Source organism: Dama dama, chromosome X (genome assembly GCF_033118175.1).
Source record: "Dama dama isolate Ldn47 chromosome X, ASM3311817v1, whole genome shotgun sequence".
Classification (NCBI taxonomy): Eukaryota; Metazoa; Chordata; class Mammalia; order Artiodactyla; family Cervidae; genus Dama; species Dama dama.
The window spans coordinates 109,571,904-109,595,276 of NC_083714.1; the positions used below are offsets into that span (position 1 = coordinate 109,571,904).

The 23,373-nt window shown below is 42.1% G+C and overlaps 1 protein-coding gene across 1 annotated transcript in view; it reads left to right on the forward strand.

Annotated features, from left to right (window-relative positions):
- EFHC2 (EF-hand domain containing 2) overlaps positions 1–23,373 on the forward strand; it is a 230,999-nt gene that overhangs the window by 204,835 nt on the left and 2,791 nt on the right. The window contains exon 14 of the mRNA XM_061135839.1: positions 4,496–4,601. Within this exon, the coding sequence (XP_060991822.1) occupies positions 4,496–4,601 (106 nt within the window). The remainder of the gene's footprint in view (positions 1–4,495; positions 4,602–23,373) is intronic.

Below are 23,373 nucleotides of genomic sequence, written 5' to 3' on the forward strand. Positions count from 1 at the left end.
TTGCAGGATACTACCTACTTTTATTTCTCTGTTGTCATTGGGTGAGATTTTGGTGGGAAAAGGAGATAAGTATTTGTGAGTGACCCATTGTGATTTACTGCCATCCTACCCACTTCCCAAGAGCAAAGGATTCTCCCAGGAAGCATTGTGTAATTTTATCCCTTTTCATTGAAAGATTTTTTGTTCTTTTTACTCTCTTGCTTCTTTTTGGGGGATTCCCACCTCCAATGAAATCCTCACAGACAAAACCGAAAAGAGAAACTTGGAGTATTTTACCACATTGTGCTTAGTCGCTCAGTTGTGTCTGACTATAGCCCACCAGGCTCCTCTGTCCATGAGGATTCTCCAGGCAAGAATACTGAAGTGGGTTGCCATGCCCTCCTTCAGGGGATCTTCCCAACCCAGAGATCGAATCCAGGTCTCCCACATTGCAGGCGGATTCTTTACCATCTGGGCTGCCAGGGAATCCCAAGAATACTAGAGTGGGTAGCCTATCCCTTCTTCAGGGGATCTTCCTGACCCAGGAATCAAACCGGAGTCTCCTACATTGCAGGCAGACTCTTTACCAGCTGAGCTGTTTTATCATGTTGAAGTGAAGTGAAGGGAAAGTCACTCAGTCAAGTCCGATTCTTTGAGACCCCATGGACTATATAGTCTACGGAATTCTCCAGGCCAGATTACTGGATTGGGCCACCGTTCCCTTCTCCAGGGCATCCTTCCCAACCCAGGGATGGAACCCAGGTCTCCTGCATTGCAGGAGGATTCTTTACCAGCTGAGCCACCAGGGAAGCACAAGAATACTGGAGTGGGTAGCCTATCCCTTCTCCAGCGGATCTTCCCTACCCAGGAATCAAACTGGGGTTTCCTGCACTGCAGGGAGATTCTTTACCAACTGAGCTATCAGGGAAGCCCATTTTATCACGTTAGCTCAGCTCTTTCCTGAGGCCTGGCTTTGGGACTTCAGAAAGATTAAATCTTTCAAACATTTTTCCTCAAAAAGGTTTTAGACATCATTATTAAGCTGTGTATGTACTCTTTTAAACCATTTGATCCTTCCCGAATAATATTTGAGTCAAGAATAGCTTCCCAAATATCTTTTGAGATGGATGAAAGGTTAGATTGTGTTGAGTCAGACATTATCATGAGTTGGGCAGGGAAAAGTGCTAGAGGCCCAGGGTTGACAGGTGATCATAAGCAAATATCAGACAGATTGGTAAGGAAGTCTGATAATAGGACTTAAGTGGTGACTTCCAGAAGTTTTCCTGTACCATCCAGTGCCATCATATGGAGCAAACATAGACTTACTTAGGCATGGAGACTAGGTTAAATAAGTGGAAGCAGGAAGGCCTTTATGAGGAAGTAACATTTGAATGGAGACTTTCCAGACAAAGGGTCCAGGACATGCAAATGCCTTGCATTGCTGGGAACAGTCTTAGTATGATCAGAGAGCATGAAGAAAGTAAGTGTACCTGGAAGATGGTGAAGAGGGAGAGAGGTTTCAGATGAGATCAGAAAAGTCAGTGGGGGACCAGATTATATGTGGTTTTATAAACTCTATTAAGGAGTTCAGCTTGTGTTCTAAGTGGATTGGAAAGTCACTGGAGAGTTGTCAGCGAGGAAGTTCTCTGATCCAATCTGTGTTTTAGAAAGACCATTCTGGTGGAGGATGTAAGAATAGATACAGAAAGACCATGATACAAATGCTGTTCCTGTAACCCAGGTCAGAGATGATGGTGGCCTATTAGAATAGAAAAGATGGAGAAAAATAGACTTGTGGTATGCTTAGGTGTTAGAGCCTACAGAACTGGTTAGTGGACTGTATATAAGGTGTGAAGTCAGACCTGATTCTAAATTTCTTTCATAGTCTTTTGACTGGTTTCCAAATCACTGGGATATTATACTTCTGAAACCTCTAGGATTCAATACGTGCCTCCTGTCATGATGTGATGGGAATTTAGCAACAATTAGATTCTCTATTGTAGGAACAGACAGATAAACTTCTTTCATTGGTGATCTCATTCAATCTTCCAGGCTGATGGCTTTAAATACATTCTGTATGCTAATGACTGCCACATTTCAGTCTCTAACTCAAACCTATTCCCTGAACTTCAGACTCATATACCCAACTGCTCACTTCCCATCAAAATGTAACACATCCAAAACCAAACTCCAGTTGTTCAAGCAAAACCCTGGGAGTTTTCCTAAATCCATTCCTATCCATTCTCCCCCTCACCTCTCCTATACACTATAAAATCTTTCAGGAATCCTACGCTCAAAATATATTCAGACTTTACCATTCCTCACTGCTCTCCACTGCCACCACTGTCATCAAAGCTGCCATTAGCTCTTGCCCAGATTACTGCAGAAGACTGCTAAGCACGCTTGCCACTGTGGCCTTGCCCCTACATTGTACCTGCAATATATCAACTAGTGTGATCTTCAGAAAATATAGCAGAGATCTCATAACTGTTCTGCACAATGTACTCCAATGGCTCTTAGCTGTCCTTAGTATGAAAGTCAAAGGCCCTCCATGATCTCATTCTCTGATCTCAGCTCCTACTCAAGAGTATTAGGGAATACTTTTCTTCGAGGTACCATGCTGAAGGAAAGCTTCTTACAAAACATCTTTTATTGATTGAGTTTTAATTCATCTCCCCAAAAACAGGCAAATAAAAGACATAATGGTCCTGCATTTTGGCTATAAACTATTCCATAAACAGATCATGTCCTTTCAATGAGTTCAAATGACAAGTGAGCCAGAATTCACAGGCTAAACAGTGGTAGGGGGCAGCATGTTGGAGCTGTCTCCCAGAATCCTTGGCCAAAGAAAATGTACACAAAAAAATGACTGAATTCCCTTTCCCCTGTTCTGATCTCTCAGTTTATTCTACTTTGTTTAGGTTGATGAGTCTATGTAACTTCATCATGTAACATTTCATTTATTGCTGCTAATTTTTATTAGTTTATAAATGTGAGCTATTCTTAATGCTTGGAAAAAAAGCCTTTTGACCGATTATGAGTTATTTTTTTCCTGCTTCTGTCATCACTGAGTTTTCTTATAGTTAATTATCCTCTGCTCATCCTTGCAATAGTAACTTGCATACCTCACTTGCTGGTTGGGGGCAGGGGGGAGCATGTTGAGTTAGAGATGCTGAGAGAAGGGCAGGAACCTGGAGCAGGGTGCTTGGAACAATGCCTTAGTGACCATCTTTGTTTTGTTCTTCTTCCAAAAATCATGTTACATAACCAGTATATAGTTAGCCTTAGAAATTGGCAGAACGTGGTCAAATTCAGAATAGGTAGCATTGAGGTATTACAATAAGAAGTACTTTGTGTTGGGGACATTGTAGCAATTGCCTTGAAAATTTGAGGTCTTAATGGCCAAAACTCTATTATGGTTAAGAATAAACTTATGACAATGTCTATAATTAGGAAATAGTAGTCAACTAGATTAGTTATTTTTGACCTATAGCTTTATGATGCAGGTTAATCATTTGTGTTTTTTGTTTTCAAAATGAAAATGGACTTAAGTTTTCCTGATTATAAATTTAAAAGAATTCAAATGATACAGAAAAGTCTAAAGAAAAAGCAACAATTATAACCTCTCTGCCAAAGATAGCTATTCTTAATACTTCTGTGTATTGTTACTGGACTTTTTAAATGCTGTTTTGTACAAATATAAACCTAAAGTGAAATCATAACTCTGCATTCTATTTTATAACCTCCTTTCCACTCAACAATATATTATTAACATATTTTCATGATAACATATATGGATCTATTGTTGTTGTTAAGTTGCTCAGTCATGTCTGACTCTTTGCAACCCAATGGACTGCAGCATGCCAAGCTTTCCTGTCCTTCATCGTCTCCCGGAGTTTGCTCAAACTTATGTCCATTGAGTCGGTGATGCCATCCAACCATCTCATCCTCTGTTGCCCCCTTTTTCTCATGCCTTCAATCTTTCCCAGCATCAGGGTCTTTTCCAGTGAGTCAGCCCTTCCCATCAGGTGGCCAAAGTATTGGAGTTTCTGCATCAGTCCTTCCAATGAATATTCAGGGTTGATTTCCTTTAGGAGTAACTGGTTTGAGCTCCTTTCAGTCCAAGGGACTCTCAAGAGTCTTCTCCAACACCATGATTTGAAAGCATCAGTTCAGCACTCAGCCTTCCTTATGGTCCAACTCTCACATCCATACATGACTACTGGAAAAACCATAGCTTTGACTTGACGGACCTTTGTTGGCAATGTAATGTCTCTGCTTTTTAATATGCTATCTAGGTTGGTCATAGGTCCTGGGGATACTTTGGTGAATTAGATGTGTGAGGTCTCTGCTCTCAAAGAGTTTACACCCTGGAGGGTTAGAACCAAAATATAAAGTAATAAGAAATAAGAAAAATATCAGTATTGAAGCACTTTATGTTTTCCTGGTGGATTTAAGCTGACATTTTGGTCCTGAATTCTACAGATTGACTCAAATCATATAATTATATTTTTAGGTTTGAAGACAGTGAAAAGCAAATAAATTACGAGTCATTTTTCTATGCCCTGAACTGGAGAGTGAATCCAGTGCCTGAATTGGAAGTGGTATCATACATTAAAGAGGTAAAATTAGCAATAATACCTGTTTTAGAAACCAGCCATAGCTACCTCCCTTGCGTTTTTAACGTCCTTTATCTTAAAATTATTTTTCAATGTAGAATATTAACATCAGTGCTTTTGGAAAGAGCACTGTGTATTTCTGAGTATTTGTGTTAAAGGCTAATTCACTTTCCATGCTAAGCGAACATCTGCTGTATAAGAGCGTGATTTTTCTTATGCAGCTGAATGTTTTTTAACCTAAGTCACACCCAATTATATGGAAAATAGGATAATAGGTTACAGTTATAAATAGATATAAACACTGTTATCAGGGGATTCTGGTAATATCATCATAAACCACAAGAGCAAACCTCAAATGGTGCATATGTCAAGAATCCCGAGTGTGTCTGAGGTGGTGCACACAGGTTTGCCTTGGGTGAAGCAATGTTGTATGGAAATGCATATTTCCTAGTGGGGCCAAATTCGAAATAGAAATTCAGTAGAAAAATGCTTGGTTAGGGAAAACAAAGTTCTTGTGATCAGATGATGCTCTCAACATTGTGGAATTGTCTGAATTCTCTAAGATCTCTTTGGACCAATTGTCTTTAAGGAGTGGGTGGGTGGGTGGCGGTTTGTTTATGTTTTAACATGCTCCAGAAATTGATTTTCTTGGGAAAGTCCCTTGATAAAGCAAATGTCATGTGGTCGATACTCTCAGAAAGGAGGCATTTATTCCTCCCTGTCTCTGCTGACCAGCTCATTCTGGCCTGAACTGGTCTAGTGCCCTTGGGGAGTTCCCTCAGGCATGCAGCTCTTCTGGAGTGTCAGGCAGCCTTAGAACCTCCAGATGCTGGGGAAACACTGGTGAACTTTGGAGTTAAACAGAGCTGGGCTTGAATTCTGGCCCTGCCGTTTGATTAGCTCAGTGACTTCGGGGATAGTTACTTAACTCATTAATGTATGAATTTAATTCTCAGGCAAATCACATTTAAGTATCCACTCTCAGCGGTTTTGGTGCTGTGTCCTGAGATCTAGAGACAGTCATTTTTGCTACCTTGAGGAGGGTTGGGGGACAGGAAGTCTTAGAGGAGGTGATACTGGAAATTTCGATGATGAATAGCAAGAGTTAGATAGGAAGAGTGGCATGGTATACCCAGTGGTCTTCCAAACAGAGGCTCTAGGGCAAGGGGCAGCATGAGTCTTGGTCAGAACCAGGAAGAATTGGTGTGGCTGGGATAAAGCCACAAAGGGGGAGGAGAGGAGAGGGATGAGGCTGGAGATAACCTCATGGGTGAGGTTTGCATATCATTCTGCAAAGTCTGGAGACCATGAACAAATGTCCAGGAAGAGAGTGACGTGATTAGGTATACCCTTTAAAGGGCCCTTGCTCTGATTGGAGAGAGGACAAGGAGACAAGCAGACTCCTTAAGAGACTCTTTGATGATCCATCATCACCATAGCAACAGCACACACTTAAAGCATTTACTGTGTGTCAAGCTCTCTTCTAAGACCTCAAAATCTGTTTGCTCATTTAATCCTCAGAGCAACTTTCTGAGGGTAGATACTTATATCATTCCCATTTTAGAGTTGAGGAAGTTAGAAGAACAGCCAGTGTATGGTAGAGTGAGAATTTTAACTCAGATCTGTTTGACCACAAAGAATGAAAAAGGAAAAAATCATTTAAATATAATTATTATTGAAGATACTGGATTTAATTCACTAAAGTTCAAGATACTGTCACAAAAACAGGTTAATACTGTCATTTGGTAACCTTTTAAGTGCTAACTGCTCAATTGTGTCTGATTCTTTGTGACCTCATGGACTATAGCCTGCCAGGCTCCTCTGTCCATAGAATTTTCCAGACAAGAAAACTGGAGTGGGTTGCCATTTCCTCCTCCAGGGGATCTTCCTGACCCAGGGATCGAACCCGTGTTTCCTGCATTGCAGGCAGATTGTTTATCATCTGAGCCACCAGGGAAGTCTCTTTTAATTTCTTAGCCACACAAATATGTAATTTTTACATGTGAAAAGAACAATGATGGATAGAGTTTATGTTCTACCTTTTCATTTAATGTTACAGTATTCTGTGTTGGATAGCATCCATTTGTCCAATTGGAACTTTGCTCCAGCCCCGTCTACCCTACTCTGAGTCCTAGGCCTCTGATCTTTGTGAGCTTCATCAGTGGGTCCCCTAGCCCTCTGGCCTCCAGTTGGGGGAGCTATTGGGATGCACCAGCAGGAGAGTGGAGGGTGGGAGGAGTTAAAAAAGTCATCTCCCTCCCTGACTGCCTCCTCCTCCAAGGTCCACAGCACCTGTCTGGAGTTTCTCTCCATGTAGCTGCAACCACCCTAACGTGCCCCTTGAGCCTCAGGTCGTGGTAACGGCTCCTTGAGGGTCTGGAGGATCCCTTGTTGGTTTTCCTGAACACTTCCCACAACTTTGTAAATAGTCATTTTATTAAGCTTTTCTAAGTTTGCACAGTCTGCATATATCCTCTATTTCTTTTGTGATCCTGAGTGATACACATGCTTATTTTTGCTAGTTAACAACTACCTTTGTTTGTTTGTTTTTCTCCTCACTTTCTCCTTCTCTCCTTTTCTATTCCACCCAATCCATCACCCAGATGTTTGCCTATGCATTGGGGTTTCATCATTTTAATGCACAGAAGTATAATTGTACCACATACATTTTATCTGCTGTGTGTTTTTCTTAATTGTACACCATGGGACATTTCTCTAGTTTAATATGTGTAGACCTAAGCTATTCTTTAATACTATAGTATGAGTATGGAATAATTTATTCATCCATTTCTCTATCACTAGGCATTCACATTATTTTTACATTTTTGCCTCTGAAAGTATGTGGTATCTTATGCTTTAATTTTTATTTTCCTGATGACTGTTGAGTTTGAATGAAATTTAATTACCTTTTGGTACTACAACCTACAGTAAGAAAGACATTTTTCCATAGCAACCCAGCATGCACATATACAATAGAACAAACGTTTCATGAAACAATATTATTCTAACTACATGCAATAATGTATGATCTTTCTCTTCTTTCCTCCCTATTTCCTTTCTTTCTCCCCACCTTCTTTCTTTCTTTTGAATATAGTCCATTACCCATTAAATTGATTGAAGGACCTGCAAAAGGATTACCACCTACATTGGAAGGAGAGTCACAGTGTGGAAAAGCCAAAAATCTCCTTTCTCTTTAGCCACCCCTCCCCCATTTCATCTTTTACCTACTCTGTCTGCTGGGATAGTTATTGAGCAGTGGGCCTCAGGTTCTTTAGAGAGATCATGTGGAACAGAAGGTCTGGAATCATAGGAAGCTGGTCTCAAATCCTTAGCTCTATGATTGACTAACTGGGTCACTTCATTTAAGTGAGTCAGCCTTTCAAGTTTTCCCATCTCAAAAATGGAGGTAAAAGTAGTGCTTATGTCAGTATACATGAGACAGTTAGCACAATACCTACCCCACAGTAACGGCTTACATGGTGGCTGTTACTATTGTTTGTAAAATGGCGATGTCTTAGGTCCTGAAGTCAGGGGGCTGGGCCCTGAGCTGTCAAGTTCTAAAGCTAAGATCAGTGATTCTATCCTTAAAGGTAAGAGTTAGAACAGCTACAGAACAGGCATGTAGCATCAGAAAGGGCCTGTGCTTCAGCAGTAAGTAGACTCTTCCAGTTGTTAACTCATTTATGGTGAGAAGAACTTTACTCTTAGGGTCTCTTATCATCCCCTAGGACCAAGCCTGGAAACAGTTCAGTCTTCAGGAAACATTTGGAAGGGGCCATTCTTTTTCAGCCAGTGTAGAAATAAAAGGAAGAACATAGATATAAAATGGCACCTGACCGATTTAACCTTTAGTGAGAATTTAACAAAACTGCAGAGTCTGAAGCACTCTGGTACTCCTAAGCTTGTTATCATTTCATTAAAGAGGATATTAGATAACCTGGGAATGTTACCAGTGAGTCTGTAATCTATATGAAAAGATGTCCTGTGACTGGGTTGACCATAATATTGCATAGTTCAGACAGCAGAATGAACCATAAAAAGTGTAGTATCTCCTGAACCATACAAGTGTACATAAGTGTTAATATCTAATAATGCCCTGAGACACAATGGGTCAGAGCTATGTCACAGGTTGTCTTCTCCAGGAAGCAGATGGAGTTTAATGTGAAGGATGTTTATTTGGAAATGTCCTTGGTATCAATACCTGTGGGAGGGAGAGGGGGACATAGGAGTGGACAGAGGGAGAATTGAGCTTTGATGCAGATCCAAAGGCAGCCTTTGCTGGTTCATAGGGAACTCTGGAGCTAGAATGGCTTCTCAGAGCCATCCTGAGTTAGTTAGGCCAAAATGACCTGGACTTTATCCCTGTGTATTGGTTTAGAAAGGGTAAGTGAAGTTCAGTCACTCAGTCGTGTCCGACTCTTTGCAACCCCATGGACTGCAGCACACCAGGCTTCCCTGTCCATCACCAACTCCCAGAGCTTGCTCAAACTCATGTCCATCGAGTCAGTGATGCCATCCAACCATCTCATGCTCTGTCATCCCCTTCTCCTCCTGCCTTCAATCTTTCCCAGCATCAGGGTATTTTCCAATGAGTCAGAAATTGAGTTAGAAATGAGTTAGAAAGGGTAGCGTGGCTCTTTGCAGTTAAGACAGCTCTGTAGCTGAAGCAATCCCTGAAGGGTCTTCTAGAGGCTGGACCACCAAGTCCTTACTCAAGAGCATTCTAGATGGATCATGTCTTGGCAGCCAACCACTCTTGATTGTTCTTGGTATGAACTGGGGGCCTGGCCTGTGGCATAGCCTTCTCTATGCACCTGCTCCTCTGTTACTCTCTGAGCTTTCACCCGTGGCAGGGAACTGACATGCTAGAAGATGCCATGGTTATGGAAGAGGAAGTAGTTATGCTCGAGGAGTTGGACCACTCAGGCAAAGAAAACCTCTCACACAGAGCTTTGGGGATTGCCAATACTTAGAGAGTCTGCTGTAGCCAAAACACTTAATGTGGGACTTTAGGACTTTAGGACAAGCTCCCCCAGGTTGTAAAAGTGACCCAGCCTTGATTGTGACGCGACAGATTAAAGTTCTGTTGAGAACACGGAATGGCAGGCTGAGCTCCTGTGTGGAAGCGTGGCCCTGGTGGAGGCCAGCAGTGCGGCAGCTGCATGCTTCCCCCAGTGTATGAGCTGGACAAGTCAGCTCTGGCTGAAGTTCCAGAGGTATCATAAACACCTCTCTAGAAGTTACTGGCACCAGCCACCGTTCAGAACCTGGGTGGGTTACTATGCTCTTGGGCTGATCATTGTCCACTTAACAGGGTGTCTTCCCTGAGTGGGGATCTTACTGGAAAATGAAAAGAGACTGTGAAGCTGATGAAAGCTAAGCAGGTCCCAGTACTAGATTCAGCACCAGTTCTGTTTGCATCAGCATGAATGGATAGGGTGGATGGTAGGGGTGGGGATTTGGGATACCTTCCCAAGCTTGATTAACTGCAGTGAATGGGAGCAGCGAGGGACCAGAAAAAGAGGAACAGGACCATGAGCTTTAGCCAACCAGAAGCTAATTAGGGGAGTGGCCTGCTACACAAGACTAGGGATTGGAAGGGCAGCACATCAGGGAGCTCTAGCGGGGAGGCTCCCCAGAACAGGGAGCACAGTGCTGGGGAATCCTGGGGTTAGGACTGTTGAACAACCAGAGGGGGCCCGTCAGCAGGCTTGAACTAAAACCTTCAGCCCTGGCCAGAGGAAAGAGCAGACTGAGTCCCTATACCATTGAGATTCTAGCTTGAGACTCACAGCTCTCATAAAGGAGTCGGGGTATGGATTTAATACAGGAGCTATTGACAGAGGAGTGTGTAGGGTCAAGGGAACCAATTCGGGCAGTGAAGTGCTCAGGGCCTAGCTGGAGTGGGAAGCCTTTACCCTCCCTAGGTCTGGAGAAGCAGGAGGGACTGGTCTTATTGGAGCCCAGTAGAAGTGCTGGAGCAGTGGCAGCAGGTAGGGAGAGCAGAGAGAGAGGAAGTGGAATCCATACCCCTGTCTCTCGCTGCTTCTCATTGGCTGGACCCACCCGAAAGGTAGAAAACGAGGACGCTCAAGAAGTGGTGCAATCTACAAAGGTCAGCCTCCCAGGGCAGAGAGCTTGGTGTGAAGGGCAGAAAATGGCCTTGGGGGACAAATGGAGAAAGAGCCAGCACAGTCTGTTACCAGAGTAAAGACTTATGCTCTGGTGAGCAAGCGTCACAGCCAATGTTTAAGGCCAAGTCCACACTAACAGCTCCTGAAGCTTGGTCTGCTGGATGTCAGGACTGGTCCCTCTGACTCCAATAGGACTCATCCATATGTGAGCCTCACATAGCATCAGCTGATAGAATTGGGGACCAACTACAAAAAAGCAGAATTCTCAGAGAGGACCGTGGTTGTAGCTAACTCAGCTTTGATTTGGTGAGAACTTTCCCTGTGTGGATGGGTGGAAACTTACTGTCACCCACCAGGGCTGCTGACTGTGGCCTGTAGCCTGGATTCTCAGGAGCTGCCTTGGCCGGCCCCTGCCTGGCCCCCACCTCAGCCTTTGGAGGTAATTTAATTCTCACTCTATTGTGTGACTATCTATGGTCTCAGCATGTTGCCTGGAGCTGTCACGGCCTAGAGACCCCAATTCCATTCTATTGTGCTTGCTCACAGATGGTAGCTGTAAAACTGGCAAAAGAGGTCCCACTGTTTAGAGCCTGCCTGGTTAATCTCAGAAGTCACATTTAAAAAAAATAACGCTAAATTGGATCTCATATAAACTTTATAATTCACACTGTGTGACTGGCATCTTACCTTTGGACATTTCTGAGAAAAATTGGATGTGGCTTCTTTTTATGAGCACTGGCACTGCAGAAACATTAGCAACTGGCTCTGAAGTTTTCTCTTGTCATGACAGGATGATATATAGCCTTGGTATTGTAGAATAGGGAACAGTAAGGGTACACCTTGGTATCTATCTTTGGACACCCCACTTCTTAAAGATCTTTTGGTATTTAGAGGGTGGAATACCCTGTGGCATTTTATTTTCCCAACCATATTGTGGCAATAAGTATCATTACCAATTTGTAGATAGGAAGCTAAGACTCAAAGGCATTCCTAAAGGTCTAGATTATATAGTCAAGGGATAGTGCCAACTCTTTTAGCAAAGTTATGTCTAATATTTCCAGTTGAATTTACAGTTGAAATAAAAGATTATTAACCATTTTCATTGATCTTCCCTGGTGTTGCAGTTGGTAAAGAATCCGCCTGCAATGCAGGAGACCCAGGTTCAATCCCTGGGTCAAGAAGATCCCCTGGAGAAGGGAACAGATACCCACTCCAGTATTCTTGCCGAGAGATTCCCCATGGACAGAAGAGAAGAGCCTGGTGGGTACAGTCCATGGGGTCACAAAGAGTCGGACATGATTGAGCAGCTAACACTTTCAGTCATTCTCATTAGATTTAAGAAATAACTGGTAAACACATACTGATTATGTAACACAAAGCAATGACCTAGTAGGGAACAATACTGCCAGAATCCACTGTCATTTAAAAGGTTTGGTGATGTCTACTTGAATTGTATAAATAAGCTTATCAGTAAAACTAAAAAAATTCATGTCTCCTTGAAAATTTTACTTGCCCTGTAATGCAATTTCAAGGAAAGGTTTTCTTGTTTAAAAGTAACAACTTTTAGCTACACTCACACAGTTGACAACTCTACTGGAGCTTGGTGTAGGGCAAAGAAATGCAGTTGTGAAATATTGGCATTATAGTAGAGACAGAAATGGATAGAAACATAAACAGGTCTCCTGGTTTTATATATGAGATTTTCCTTATGTCATTAGAATGCTCTCGATTATCTTAGCAAGTATTTGCAAAATTTTTTCCTCAAATTAATTTCAATTTAATTTACTGAAATTTAATTGTTTTTATGATTTCTGTCAACTTAATTTGATTATTTCCGAGGTCATGACAACCTAGTAGAAGAAAGAAAATCCAAGAAAGCAGCAATTTCAGTTCCATACAGCACTGGATTTTTCTACAAATTCATAGATAAAAAAAATCCTTTTTTTGATTGAGTGAAGGGGGAGTAATAGAGTGAAATCACTAACATGACTCTAGCAGCCTTACATTTGGGACGAATAAAAATAACCTTGTTTCAGTGAAGCGTGGAATTTAATTGGCTCTTGATCTTTTTCCCGCATGCATCTGGTGGCCAGTACTACAGTAGAAAATTTTAAGCTAGAAGGAGACATAATCCAATTAAATTTCCTTTTAAAAATGTCAAAGCAAATAAATCCAGGGCCTATGAGCTCACACACAGCTTTGCTGTTCTCACTGGGCAGCTGCTGTTTACTGGGTTTCTATCCAGTGCCATCTTTGCTTCCCATTTCAAGGATATGTGGTTTTACAGATTGGCAGCTACCTTTTTTTTTCACCATTGATGAGCAAGTAATTTATTGCCAACTTCTCTGACATCTTAAGTAGCTCCAGTGACAGCCAGATTGAAAGATGTCATGGGGCCCTCTTGCAGACAATGATTTCCAGCCATTTTAGAGTCGTGATTTTGTATTACTGTTGAATTTCACTCTGCATCTCGTAGTTCTTCCTTCTTCCAGAAAATGCTATGTGGCACATACTGTTTATGCTCCAGATTACACTGAATTTTGCTTTGAGATTTGGGTACTGTCTCTAGAGTTATCTGGCAGTCACACTGGAGACTCTGGATCCATCCACAGTTTGTCAAGAAGTTGCTTTGCTCCAAGCTGTACCGGGACTTTCATATACATTCTATTAATTTTGATAAATGCAAAATTGCATACTATCTTTGTTTGACTTCCTCTGGAAGCTGACTCAGAGACAACAGATTTGCGTGCAAATAGTTTTTTGGACAAAGTGAAGGGAATGCTAGCAAGGGAGCAGGAAAGTGAGAAATGGAAGAGCAGAAATATAAGGCATATTATCAAACCAGTAAAAATGGGAATGACTGGGACTTAATGTCTATGGGAAACACAGGGATCCAGTAACCTGATATGTACATCAGAGTTATGCCCTCCATCAACTCCTCTCAGTCATCGTTTGACAGCTGCTGCTGAAGTGGGGGGAAATAATGAATTTGCAGGCACTTGTGGCACATCACGTGTGCGTGCAAAGTCACTGCAATCTTGTCCAACTCTTTGTGACCCCATGGACTGTAGCCCTCCAGGCTCCTCTGTCCGTGGGATTCTTTAGGCAAGAATACTGGAGTGGGTTGCTGTACACTCCCTCCAGGGGATCTTCCCAACCCAGGGATCAAACCCGCATCTCTTGTGTCTCCTGCGCTGACAAGAGGGTTCTTTACTACTAGCGCCACCTGGGAAGCCCCTGTGGCATGTCACAGGGACAGCCAAAGCGGGCCCCAGAGGCCAAAGGGGAGCTCTCGGGCAGAGGAACACAGGCGCTGATGGTTGGAGGTTAGGTTGGTGTGCACCAGAGTGGAAAGGGGGAGAGGATCAGGAGGGGTAATGGCAGAACATCTGATACATACAGGTATTTAAGATTCTGATCCTGCACCTTTAGGCAGGCTGTTTACAGAAACACAAGCAGGCTTATCCTCATCCAGAATAGGAGGGATTGACTGCTGCGGATGAACTGTCCTGTTGTAAAATCACCATGCAATTATTTCCACTTAAAACTTATGTGTGGTGCTGGGAAACAATATAATCTGAAGTTTTCTTCAAATTTTGTAGCGTGGGATGAATAGAAGGTCAGGGAGGACAAAGAATATTTTTAACTCACTGCCCAGTCATAAATATTATGTAACGATTGGAACATTTGCAGATTTATTAGAACAATTAGGCAATGGTAGTGAGGGGATTTCTCATGTTACCAAGTGAAAGAAAATGAAGTCGCTCAGTCATGTCTGACTCTTTGCAACCCCATGGACTGTATAACCTACCAGGCTCCTCCGTCCATGGAATTTTCCAAGCAAGAGTACTGGAGTGGGTTACCATGTTACCAAAGACCTCTTTAAAAGAGATTGGCCACATGATTCCTTTCAGTTCAGTTCAGTTGCTCAGTAGTGTCCAACTCTTTGTGACCCCATGGACTGCAGTATGCCAGGCTTGCCTGTCCATCACGAACTCCCAGAGCTTACTCAAACTCATGTCCCTAGAGTTGATGACGCCATCCAACCATCTCATCCTCTGTCATCACCATCTCCTCCTGCCTTCAGTCTTTCCCAGCATCAGGGTCTTTTCCAATGAGTCAGTTCTTCCCATCATGTGGCCAAAGTATTGGAGCTTTAGCTTGAGCATTAGTCCTTTCAATGAATATTCAAGACTGATTTCCTTTACAACTGACTGGTTGGATCTCCTTGCTGTCCAAGGGACTCTCAAAAGTCTTCTCCAACACCACAGTTCAAAAGCATCAATTCTTCAGTGCTCAGCTTTCTTTATAGTCCAGCTCTCACATCCATACATGACTACTGGAAAAACCATAGCTTTGACTAGACAGACTTTTGTTGGCAAAGTAATGTTTTTGCTTTTTAATATACTGGTCTAGGTTGGTCATAGCTTTTCTTCCAAGGAGCAAGCGTCTTTTAATTTCGTGGCTGCAGTCACCATCTGCAGGGATTTTGGAGCCCCCCAAAATAAAGTCTGTCACTGTTTCCACTGTTTCCCCATCTATTTGCCGTGAAGTGATAGGACTGGATGCCATGATCCTAGTTTTCTGAATGTTGAGCTTTAAGCCAACTTTTGCACTCTCCTCTTTCACTTTCATCAAGAGCTTCTTTAGTTCTTCTTCCTTTTCTGCCATAGGATGATGTCATCTGCATATCTGAGGTTACTGATATTTCTCCAGGCAATCTTGATTCCAGCTTCTGCTTCATTTAGCATGGCACTTCGAATGATGCACTCTGCATATGCAGGTCAAGAAGCAGCAGTTAGAACTAGACATGGAACAACAGACTGGTTCCAAATCGGGAAAGGAGTACATCAAGGCTGTATCTTGTCACCCTGCTTATTTAACTTATATGCAGAGTGATTTCTTTAGGTGGACCCAATTACAGACAAAATTATGAGGAAGATACCTTTGCCCTCTACTTTATTAATGCCCCATTCCCCTGAGTTTCTTAAATGTTATGTCCTGCTTCCTTCATCCTTTGGATCCCAACTTGATTACTGTTAGTCCATTTAAACTAGTACTGTGAACGTCTGTCTGAAATTGGGGGTTAGTTGCAATTCTGGTACCAATTCCAATGTGTGTTTTCCCCCATACCAAGCAGTTCTCAGCACCAGGTGAGTGTCCTACAGGTCAGCTCAATTCTAATACTGTCTACCTGGAGATAGTATCAGATCCCACAGGCTAAGGGCTCAGTCCCACAGGACTAACTCTTCTCCTTCCGATGTCATTCACAAGTCCAAGTTGTCACCTGTGCTTCTAACCAAAGGGCTATGGATTGGAGGTTCCCATGTCCTCCTCCTTAAGTGAAGTTACTCAGTTGTGTCTGACTCTGCGATTCCATGGATATAGCCTACCACGCTTCTCTGTCCATGGGATTTCCCAGGCAAGAATACTGGAGTGGGTTGCCATTTCTTTCTCCAGGGGATCTTCCCAACCCAGGGATCGAACCCCGGCCTCCTGCATTCTGAGCCATACTTGAGTTGTTGTCCTCTTCCTTGGGTTTGAGTAATTTGCTTGAGCCATTCACATAACTCAGAAAAAACTTACTTACTAGATAACCTGTTTATTATGAAAGGATATAAGTCAGGAATGGCTTCCCGGGTAGCTCAGTGGTAAAGAATATGCCTGCCATGCAGGAGACTCGGGTTCAATCCCTGGGTTGGGAAGATCCCCTGGAGAAGTAAATGGCAACACCCTCCAGTGTTCTTGCCTGGGAAATCCCGTGGACAGAGGAGCCTGGTGGGCTACAGTCCACAGGGTCTCAAACAGTTGGACACGACTGAAGTAACTAAACATCATAAGTCAGGAACAGGCAGATGGAGGAGAAAGGTGTGAAGCACAGCGTAAGGCAAGGGCGCAGAGTTTCCATTCCCACTCTGGGCTCAACTACTCTCCCCACAGCTCCACATGTTCACCAGCGTGGAAACTCTCCAAACCCTGTAACTTTGGGGTTTTATGGAAGTTTCGTTAAAAAGGCATGATTGACTAAATTGTTGGCTATTGGTGAATGAAGTCACTCTTCAGCCCCTTGCCCCTGCCCTGGAGGTATAGGGTGGGGAGTGGAGGTGGGGCACTGAAAGTTCCAACCCTCCAATCATGTGGTTGGCTCCTTTGGCAACCAGCCCCCATCATTAAGGTGCTTTTCCAAAATGTCACATTAACATAAGAAAAGAGACCCTATCACTGTCATCACTTAGGACATTCTAAGAGTTTTAAGCTAGTGGAGGTGATGGAATTCCAGTTGAGCTATTTCAAATCCTAAAAGATGATGCTGTTAAAGTGCTGTGCTCAATATACCAGCAAATTTGGAAAATTCAGCAGTGGCTGCAGGACTGGAAAAGGTCAGTTTTCATTATAGGCCCAAAGAAAGGCAATGCCAAAGAATGTTCAAACTACCGCACAGTTGCAGTCATCTCACACACTTGTAAAGTAATGCTCAAAATCCTCCAAGCCAGGCTTCAATAGTACATGAACCGTGAACTTCCAGATGTTCAAGCTGGATTTAGAAAAGACAGAGGAACCAGAGATCAAATTGCCAACATCCGTTGGATCATCAGAAAGCAAAAGAGTTCCAGAAAAACATCTACTTCTGCTTTATTGACTACACCAAAGCCGTTAATTGTATGGATCATAACAACAGTGGGAAATTCTTTAAGAGATGGGAATACTGGACCACATCACCTGCCTCCTGAGAAATCTGTATGCAGGTCAAGAAGCAACAGTTAGAACTGAACATGGAACAACAGACTGGTTCCAAATTGGCAAAGGAGTACATCAAGGCTATATACTGTCACCCTGCTTATTTAACTTATATGCAGAGTACATAATGAGAAATGCTGGGCTGGAGGAAGCACAAGCTGCAATCAAGATTGCAGGGAGAAATATCAATAACCTCAGATATGCAGATGACACCACCCTTATGGCAGAAAGCTAAGAACTAAAGACCCTCTTGATGAAGGTGAAAGAGGAGAGTGCAAAAGTTGGCTTAAAACTCAACATTCAGAAAACTAAGATCATGCCATCCAGTCCCATCATGTCATGGCAAATAGATGGGGAAACAGTGGAAACAGTGACAGACTTTATTTTTGGGGGCTTCAAAATCACTGCAGATGGTGACTGCAGCCATGAAATAAAAAGACACTTACTCCTTGGAAGGAAAGTTATGACCAACCTAGACAGCATATTAAAAAGCAGAGACATTAAAAAAAAAAAAAAAAAGCAGAGACATTACTTTGCCAACAAAAGTCCATCTAGTCAAAGCTATGGTTTTTCCAGTAGTCATGTATGGATGTGAGAGTTGGACTATACAGAAAACTGAGTGCTGAAGAATTGATGCTTTTGAACTGTGTTGGAGAAGACTGTTGAGAGTCCCTTGGACTGCAAGGAGATCCAACCAGTCCATCCTAAAGGAAATCAGTCCTGAATATTCATTGGAAGGACCAATGCTGAAGCTGAAATGCCAATACTTTGGCCACTTGATGTGAAGAACTGACTCATTTAAAAAGACACTGATGCTGGGAATGATTGAAGGCAGGAGGAGAAGGGGACGGCAGGATGAGATGGTTGGATGGCATCACTGACTTGGTGGACATGAGTTTGAATAAGCTCCGGGAGTTGGTGATAGACAGGGAGGCCCGGCATGCTGTAATCCATGGGGTCACAAAGAGTTGGACATGACTGAGCGACTGAAATGAACTGAACTGAAGAGTTTTAAGAGCTCTGTGCCAGAAATGGGGATGAAACCAAATATACATTTCTTACTATAAATCACCAGATCATATTGCCAATGTATAAATATTAGGTTCCTCAGGCAGTACAAACTCAGATATTTAGGCAGAAAATGTCATTTCCATCTAGAACCTGGTGAAAAGTGACAAGGAGAAATAAACTTGAGGGAAGTGGTATTGGTTTAGAGAAAGGGCATAGCGGAGCTGGAGCCGTCAGGAAAGCATTGTGTAAGCCACAGGATTTAAAGTGGTCAGAATTAAAAGAAATGGACTATTGTTGTTGGGGGTGGAAAACCATTTCTTCCCACACTTCTAGGTTCTTTTGGCTGGTTGAATAGTTAAAATGAGGTTAAGTTGGATTAACAGGAGCAAAAAAGCCAAATGCTTATATATGGGGAATCCATATAAACGTGAGAGATTCCAAGGACAGGTAAAATGAGGTATAGATATCATTCTTGACTGAAGGACTGAGGAGAAGGGGTTAGGGGTCTGGGACTCCAAAAGGAAAGGGAAGGAAAGCAATTCCCAGGAAGATGAAAAGAGCAAATGTTTGGTGAAGAAATCTTTGCTGGGCCATGCAGAAACAATGGAACACAGAAAGAAATTTGAACAAGCAGACTTTGCTCAGTTCCTCCCTGTCTACCTTACCTTACATCTGCTCTCTTGGAACAAACCCTTTATCTAAATTCTTTTAGGCAGTTAAGGGGGAGGTAAAAGGTCTTCCTGAGTCTTTTGTTTCTTAAAACTAATCAATTAAAAATAATCCTCATGCCAGAGAGGCACATTTTGGGGTGGCAGATTTTGCTCCCATACATTATTTTTTCATCTTAAATTGTCCTTAACTTTGAATCTCAGGGCATTTTCCTTGAGTTTCATTTACCCAGGTTTGGCTTGTTGCTAAATTTCTCATCTCCAAACTCTTCAGTTGTCATTATTCCAATATAAGTTCTTCTCTTTCTTTTTCTCTTGTTGTTAGGATTTAAATCATGATTTCTTGCTCAAAAATCAAACAAAAACCAAACAATTCAAAAATTTTGCTGCTGAATAAAGAATGAAGATCTTCTAATACTGACCTTTTCATGAGAGAAGATAATTTCATTGTAATGTTATATGTTGCATAATGCATTTCTTTTTTGTATTGAAAACTTTTGTTTAAAATAAGTCTATCAGGAAATAGTGATTTTGAATGTACATATTTGTACAATGTTCTTCTATAACATGGTAAAATTAAGAAATACAGTCAGCCCTGCATATCCACAGATTCGCCCAACCATGGATCAACAGTATTTGGAAAAAAAAGATCTGGAGAATTCCAAATAGCAAAGCTTGAATCTGCCACACACCAACTATTTGCATTGTGTTTACATTGTATTTACAGCTATTTACATGACATTTACATAGTATTAGGTATTTTAAGTAACCTAGAGATGATTTAAAATATACAGGAGAATATGCATAGATTATATGTGAATGCTCCACCATTTTATGTAAGGGACTTGAGCATCCTTAGATTTTAGTATCTGCAGGAGATCCTAGAACCAAGATACTGAGGAACTATTCTATTACTTAAGAGTGAAAATTGCTTAAAGTCTTATAATGAAATTTTTGAGGACATGTTGAATAGTTGAATTGAATGACTTGATCTTAGCCTTCACTGATTAAAAAGACATGTGTGTGTATATATATATATATATATACATATATATATATATGTATATACATGGAAGGAAAATTATGACCAACCTAGACAGCATATTAAAAAGCAGAGACATTACTTTGCCAACAAAGGTCCATCTAGTCAAGGCTATGGTTTTTCCAGTAGTCATGTATGGATGTGAGAGTTGGACTATAAAGAAGGCTGAGCGCCGAAGAATTGATGCTTTTGAACTGTGGTGTTGGAGAAGACTCTTGAGAGTCCCTTGGACTGCAAGGAGATCCAACCAGTCCATCCTAAAGGAGATCAGCCCTGGGTGTCTATTGGAGGGACTGATGTTGAAGCTGAAACTCCAATACTTTGGCCACCTGATGGGAAGAGCTGACTCATTTGAAAAGACCCTGATGCTGGGAAAGATTGAGGGCAGGAGGAGAAGGGGACGATAGAGGATGAGATGGTTGGATGGCATCACCAACTCGATAGACATGGGTTTGGGTGGACTCTGGGAGTTGGTGATGGACAGGGAGGTCTGGCGTGCTGCGGTTCATGGGGTCACAAAGAGTCAGACACGACTGAGCGACTGAACTGACACACACACACACACGTACACACATATAAAATACACACACATTTTGTATATGCACATTCAGACACACAGTGATTTACAACTTTAGGGCATAAGAAAGACATTTCTTAAAGTTCCATGTAGTATGAATTACAGAGAATACACCCTAAGAGTTGGTTTAGCCATCATCCATCTGAATAGTCATTTCCTTCTTTACACAGCTGGTTGGGTAGTCTGGGCTCAACCTCCAGCATCCCATAGGAGGCATTCGTGAAAGAGAAGTATAGTGTCCTTCAAGAATCACAGTTTTTTCTACTTAACTATTCTTGTTGGAAATGATGGGACTAAATGTAGCCATGTAGGATGAGAGCCAGCTGCTTCTGAATAGGCCCGCTCCTTCCCTGGGATTTGGAGGGTAGCCCAGCAGATAAGCAGAGCTCTGGAGCCCTCAGACTGGGGTTATGGTCCAGACTCCTTCACTTACTGGCAGTTTGACTTTAGACAAGCTACTTAACCCTTCTCTTGCCTCAGTTTCCTTTTCTGTAGATGAGTATCATAATAATACCTACCTCTTAGGATTTTCTGCTGTTCTTCAGTTCAGTTCAGTTCAGTTCAGTCACTCAGTTGTGTCCAACTCTTTGCAACACCATGGACTGCAGCATGCCAAGCTTCCCTGTCCGTCACAAACTCCCAGAGTTTACTCAGACTCATGTCCATTGAGTCAGTGATGCCATCCAACCATCTCATCCTGCCGTCCCCTTCTCCTCCCGCCTTCAATCACTCCCAGCATCAGTGTCTTTTTAAATGAATCAGTTCTTCACATCAAGTGGCCAAAGTATTGGCATTTCAGCTTCAGCATCGGTCCTTCCAATGGATATTCAGGACTGATTTCCTTTAGGATAGACTGGTTGGATCTCCTTGCAGTCCAAGGGACTCTCAAGAGTCTTTTCCAACACAGTTCAAAAGCATCAATTCTTCAGCGCTCAGCTTTCTTTATAGTCCAACTCTCACATCCATACATGACTACTGGAAAAAACAATAGCTTTGACTAGACAGACTTTTGTTGGCAAAGTAATGTCTCCGCTTTTTAATATGCTGTCTAGGTTGGTCATAACTTTCCTTCCAAGGAGTAAGTGTCTTTTTATTTCATGGCTGCAGTCACCATCTGCAGTGATTTTGAAGCCCCCCAAAATAAAGTCTGTCACTGTTTCCACTGTTTCCCCATCTATTTGCCATGAAGTGATGGGACTGGATGCCATGATCTTAGTTTTCTGAATGTTGAGCTTTAAGCCAACTCTTTCACTCTCCTCTCACTTTCATTAAGAGGCTCTTTAGTTCTTCTTCGCTTTCTGCCATAAGGGTGGTGTCATCTGCATATCTGAGGTTATTGATATTTCTCCCAGCAATCTCGATTCCAGCTTGTGCTTCATCCAGACCAGCATTTCTCATGATGTACTCTGCATATAAGTTAAATAAGCAGGGTGACGAGATACAGCCTTGACGTACTCCTTTCCCGATTTGGAACCAATCTGTTGTTCCATGTCCAGTTCTAACTGTTGCTTCTTGACCTGCATACAGATATCTCAGGAGGCAGGTGATGTGGTCTGGTGTTCTCATCTCTTTAAGAATTTCCCACTGTTTGTTGTGATCCACACAGTCAAAGGCTTTGGTGTAGTCAATAAAGCAGAAGTAGATGTTTTTCTGGAACTCTTTTGCTTTTTCGATGATCCATCGGATGTTGGCAATTTCATCTCTGGTGCCTTTTCTAAATCCAGGTGTTGACTTAAAATCAAATAGATTGCCAGTTACTTCTGCAGTGAAGATGAGTTTATTTGCAATCAGCAGAGAATTGCCATGGGGTCCCAAAGAGTCAGATACGACTTAGCAATTAAACAACAACAGCAAGAGAAGTGCATTTGGGGGTCTGCCGCTATGGTAAGCCATGTGCAAGTTCCTTCATGGCAAAAGAAGGAGAACACTTGAGAGGAAAAGGAAATTGGAAAAGTGGTAGCAAACATAGGGTCTATGTCTTTTCATTGGCTGTGTCCTTGCCAGGGAAGAAGAGGAGTTGCTCTTCTCTTGTGTTCTGCTTATAATGAAGGGCATGAAGGCTTCCCCTTCTGGTCTCCTGACTCTATTTAACTGAAGTTTCTGTTTATTGATTTTTTAAACTGAAGCAATTAAATAGCTCAGTATAACACTTAAAAGAATACCTGTCATATAGTGAATAACCAGTAAATTTATAATCATCGTCATCATCAATCATCTCTTAAACTAAGACTTTATGCTTCAGTTAGAGATGCCAGTTCTTGGTGCTCTTCAGATTCTGATTCTGCATCATCATTGTTAATTATCACAGTTTTATGTATAACCCTTGTTTCAGTGACTTCCACCTCTTTGGTTATTTCTGGAGTTTAGGTCTGTGCTATACAGAACCCTGTTTCCAGATATTTACCAGAATCTTTACCTCACTGTCTTAGGGGTACCTTAAATTAAAATGCCCCAAACTGAGCTTCATTTCTCCCTATGATCATTATTTCCCAGTTAAAAATGTTTAAAACTTCTCTTCTTTGTGCTTTTTTATTTTCTTTATAATGTTGCCCACCCCCCCCCCACACATCACTCAATTCATGTCTACCCAGAACCTCAGAATGTG